We start from the raw sequence: 4,976 nt of genomic DNA, 5'->3' as shown, positions 1-4,976 counted from the left end.
CCCCGCGGCCCCGGGCCCCGGCTCCGGCGCCGTCCCTCCTCCCCGGCCGGGCGCCGCGGCCCTGGCATGAGGAGCGGGCGATGATCCCCTCCAACGCCTCCGCCAGGAAGGGGCCCGAGGGCAAATACCCGTTGCACTACCTCGTGTGGTACAACCGCCACCGCGAGCTGGAGAAGGAGGTCCGCGCCGGCCAGGTAGGAGTGCTGTCGGGGCGCCGCAGGGACCCCACGGCCAGGCACGCCCGTCCGGCCAGGGGAGGGGGTGCGGCGCGGGCTGTCCCGCCTCCCCGGCGAGTTTGCGGCGCGTCTTTGTTTGCGGCCGCGGCTTTTGTGCTTGTTGACCGGGAAGGGGTGATGGGAGCGGGCCCTGCCCGCTCCCCTCCGGCCGGGACAGGCGGGACCACACGTGTTTCGGACCCTCCTGGATGGGGATAGGGGCCACTGTGCCCCTCCTCCGCCGGGGCAGTGAGGGCTGCAGGGAGGGGCTGCGGGCTGGATCGGTGTTCCATGTGGTGGAGAGTCCGCCCCAGACAGTGGAGCGGCGACACCTCCCGAATGAGGGTGCGGAGGTGGGAAAGGCTTGCGTGGAGAGGGGGCCATAGGTCAAGGATGGAGAAGAGGCTGTGTCACACTCCCAGGCATCCCAGCCCCACCCAGCGCCCTCTCCCCAACGGTGAGCGCTTTCTCTTTTTTAGCTCTCAAACTGGGCAGATCCTTGGATCCCTCAGACCCCAGCCCCAACTCAGGAACGGGGAGTGGAGAAAGACCCTCTTGGGAGGCCCCAAGGGCCTTGTCCAGGTGCTGAAAAGCGCTCTCCTGCCCGCTGGTGCTGGGGCCTGGCTTCTAGGCGCAGAGGAAGCTGGGGGGCCCTGGCTGCTGGAAGGACTTGAGGTTCTGCACACGAGGTGGGCTCCCTGGTTTCTGCTGGTCAGTAAGACCACGTGGGTCACCAGCTTTGGGCTGGGCAGTGGTCTCCAAGAAAACGGGAAAGGGGGATGTCTTCTGGCCATGCTTCAGGACAAAGGCAGGCACAGGTTACAGATTGCCACTTCTGCCCTTGGCACCCAGGCCACAGGTAGGCACTCATGGCAGAGATGAGCCCCCCTCCAGGGTGGGCAGCAGGAGCCAGAGCTGGGCCCAGGCCCCATGGGTTGCTGCAGGCTGAGAACCCCAGTTTCAGTCTGGGTCTGAGACCTTGGGACCATGGGCTGGGGGTGGTTAGCGCAGTTGCCCGCTGTGGGAATTTACCTTCTGAGGGCCACTTCTTGAGTCAGGAGAAGTTCAGTCTGAGGAGCTGTGCAATCACCGAGGGAAGCATGGAGGTGGAGGGCAGGCCATCAGACTGAGCAGGCTGGGGGTCAGGATGTGTCTCTGAAGTCCCACGCTGAATCAGCCCCGAGGCCTGTATGGCATCTAGCTCTGCATGGCAGTCCCTGTAAATATCCGAGTGACTTGTGCCTGCAAGCCTCTGGGCGGGTCTGGGTGACCACTTCCTGTTACCTGTGCTTACGCCAGCACTCTCCAAGTTTCTCCTTGGACTGAACTCCTCAGACTCTGTCTCTGTTTATTTATCATAAAGGCAGCGCTCTGTAGCCATGAGAGGCCTGTTAAAGAGAGTGGGTTACAGTGCCCCCGGGAAACAGATGAACAAACAGAGCACCAGCCCCTGCCCTCAAGGAGTCTCTGTTCTGGTGAAGCAAGTGTGAACAGGGAATTCCAGGGTGATGTGCAGAGTGCTAAGACATGGCCAGCCACCCTCTGCTGGCTCTTCTCTGCTTTCCTTCCCTGAAAGCAAAAGAAGACAAGCCTCATGTGGGAAGAACTTCCCAGGGGTCCAAGGATCACTAGGCAAAATGCTGAATCTCCAGAATGCTTCAGTCCCACTCCCTTGCCTGAGGGTGGGTGGTCCTTTTACTGCAGAGACTGGAGAGAGGCAGAATGCCCTGGGAGAAAAGACTTCTCCAACAGGCCTCTCTGCTGATAGTCCTGAAGTGGGTGGCCATCTTGCTGGGGTGGGGGGCACTGGAGCCACTGCAGGTAGAGGTGTTGGGAGCTGCTCATATGTTTCTCTCTCCCACCCCTCTGGCTGCCTCAGAAACAAGGTCCCAGGTTCATCCCTACCCCTGCCCCAGTGAGTTAATGTCTCCTTGAAATGGACTGCCTGCCCTGGATGCAGGCCAGGGGGAATATAGGGCACTGGTGGAGGTTAACCCTTGTTCAACCACAGAGGAGCCAGGCCAGTCCTCTCCTTCCCTTGGGCATGCCAAAAAGGGGAATGCCACTCCGTGTGGGTGGGAGAGTTCCCTGGTTGTCTCCCCCTTCGAGGACTGGCCCAGAGTGAGGCTTGTATCCAGATGTACGCTGCCTACTCCCCAGGGCACCAGGCTCTGTTTTCTGCAGGGGGACCTGAGGACAGCCACCTAACATCATGATAAAAGCACTGTGGAACCCTGGCATTGCAGCTAGGGGTCCCTGGCCTCTAGTCCCCCTGGTACCAGCCGCCACAGAAACAGCTCAGCTTTCCTCAAGCACTCAGGAGCCGGGTTTCCCTGGTCTTGGCTTGGCATAGCTGCCTCTTCTTCACTCCAAGAAAGCCCCGCAGAGGCCCTCCGTGGGCGGGCTTGGCAGTGCAGCTGGCTGAGGAGGGGGTCAGCATGGCCACCTTCAGAGGAGGTTAATGGGCTTTACTCAGGCCCTCATTGTTTTGCTGGAGGCTGGAAGCAGGGAGTGGTAGGCAGATAGGAGGTGCCCGGTGAAGGGAAGGGGCACCCAGCAGTGCTGTGATGCCGGCACGGTGCCCTGCTTGCCGCCATGCATGTTCCCTGCCAGGTCAAGGGGGACAGGGTTGTAGGCCAGGGAATGTGCCAGTTCCCCCTTGCCTGGCATGGCCAGCTGGGCATGGCCCTGGTTCTGAAGTCACAAGTTCCTGGTGTTCCCTGGGGTGGGAGCAGGGGGAAGGGTTAGCCTGTGCAGCTCCCATGGGAGGGACATGTATAGGCTGGGCTTGGGGAGCAGGATTCTGCTCCTGGCAACCAGAACCCTGAAGTGGGCAGACTGTGGTCCCAGAGAAACATTTTCCTTCTCCCTGGGGCGTTCTCCATCATGGGCTTGCTTCCTGCTTTCCCTGTTCACTCTTCTGACCTAGAGGCAGGGGAGATGGGTTGTGGGGCCCGGGATGTGCGGGGAGCACTTCAGACCCCTCCCTTTGCCTACAGTAGGCAGTCCTGGATGTGGGGCATCACCACAGCTGGTAAGCTAGGAAGCTCAGGAGAGGGAGCCGCAAACCCCAGAAACCAAAAATCATTGTGTTCTGGGATGAGGGGTAGGGGCTGCACGGGCAGGATGGGAGGGGCGACATGGAGGGAGAAGTCCAGGGTGCAGCCCCCACAGCCCATGGCCTCCTATGCAGCTTGAGGATGCATCCTGCCTCCCTCCCCTTGAATGAGCTCAGGCAGACCTGCCCCTGTGCCCCACGTTGGGCAAGAGAGGTCAAGCAATGACCACACCAGACTCCTGCTTTCCTCCCAGTGGGCTGGGGAAGGGGCTAAGCAGGCACGGCTTTGAGCACAGGCTCTGCGTCCCTCACCTTCCTTGCAAGCACCATGTTTAGTCCATACAGTAGGTGTATGCTTTTCATACTTCCCTTAACCAAAGGATTCTGCTCATGCTAAAGGAGTTTGGAAAGTACCCTGCTAGTGCACGTGGGTGTGAGGGGTGTTCCTGTGCAGATTTGCTGGCAGCGCACACACTCGTTACATAGGAGTGGACTCCTGCAGGGCCAGAAGGCAGCTGGGCACGTGTGTGCTTGTACACTTAAGGGCACATGTGAGTACCTATGAGCGTATGGGTGTGTATTTGTATGGTACCCGTGTGTACTAGCGTGTGGTATGTGTGCCTGAGTGGAGGCCGGGGGGCTTTCTGCCCAGGGAGCCCCAGCTACGAAACTCCAAAGACCCCAGATTTTGACACCAGCTGAGGCCTGCTGGGATAAGGAATCTCCATTCTCTTGGTGGGGAGGGTTGGGTGTTGGGTTTCATGGGAAACCTTTTCATTCCAGCAATTAAATAGCTAGAGGCCTCTGCTGAGGAGAAGCTGATGGCCTCTGCTGAGGAGATTAATGAATTCTCCTACCTGGGTCCAGGGCAAGGTGCCACTTGCACTGCACGTGGCACTCTGGGCTTGTGGGGAGAGCTGCTCTGGGGCTTGGCTGAGTGCCTGGGGTTCTGCATGGGGTGTATGGGGTGCTGAGCCATCCAGGCCTCCCTGGGGAGGTGCGCTGGGGAGCACTCCTGAGGTGTGGGGATGGGGAGGGGCACCCTGCCTGCAAGGGAGTGCCATCCTGTCTCTGGGGCCTGGAGTTGAGGCACCTGAGTGGGAGGGAGGCAGCATCTGGAGCCCTGAGGCGAGGCAGGGGCCCTGCCAGCTCCCTAGGGCCTTATTAGCTGCAGCAGCTGCGGCATGTGGGGCAGGGCTGGGAGGCCTGGATGGCTCAGCACAGCGCCATCCGGAGGCTCCGGACTTCCCCAGTCAGCTCGGGTCCTGTGGCCCTCTCCCACTCCCCCTGCAGGGATCAAGACCCCACCCAGGTTGCAAGCCCAGGGGTCTAGCCCAACCAAGATAGGACAAGAGTCAACAGTGCTCCCCTTCTCTGTGGGGGCCACAGCTCGGAGGCCAAGAGGGGCCAGGCCCACTGGTTTTTTTGAGGCTCCCAGTATATTGAAAAATGAAGAAATGTCAGAATAAGGCTATAAAAATTATATAAATAATCTTAAATTATTTAAAATGTTTCATTTTCGACAAAAGAGTTCATGGTCATGCTTTAAAATATTTAACTGTTGATAGAAGATGCGTTAGGAAAAGCGGTGCTTCTTGCTCCGCCTCTCCTACCTCCCCAGAGGTGACCACTTCAAACACTCCTGTCATTTACCTCCCTAATTATAAACAATATAGTTCCCTCCCCTCCCCCCCCCCTCCCCC

The 4,976-nt window shown here is 59.4% G+C and overlaps 1 protein-coding gene across 6 annotated transcripts in view; it reads left to right on the top strand.

Moving 5' to 3' along the window:
- Window positions 1–4,976, top strand: part of ANKRD13B (ankyrin repeat domain 13B) — a 29,261-nt gene that overhangs the window by 4,049 nt on the left and 20,236 nt on the right. For 2 of the 6 annotated variants that reach the window (XM_017855097.1, XM_017855096.1), the window contains exon 1: window positions 7–194. The exons of 1 other annotated variant lie outside the window; for it this stretch is intronic. In XM_017855097.1, the coding sequence (XP_017710586.1) occupies window positions 81–194 (114 nt within the window). In that variant the 5' untranslated portion in view covers window positions 7–80. Of the gene's footprint in view, window positions 1–6; window positions 195–566; window positions 673–3,716; window positions 3,825–4,976 lie in introns of those variants that run through there. 3 more of the 6 variants (XM_017855099.1, XM_017855102.1, XM_017855101.1) reach the window with 3 other exon arrangements.

Source organism: Rhinopithecus bieti, unplaced genomic scaffold, assembly GCF_001698545.2.
Source record: "Rhinopithecus bieti isolate Rb0 unplaced genomic scaffold, ASM169854v2 scaffold_38691, whole genome shotgun sequence".
Lineage (NCBI taxonomy): Eukaryota > Metazoa > Chordata > Mammalia > Primates > Cercopithecidae > Rhinopithecus > Rhinopithecus bieti.
Note: the sequence above shows the minus strand (reverse complement) of the source record. Positions and strands in the feature narration are given on the sequence as shown.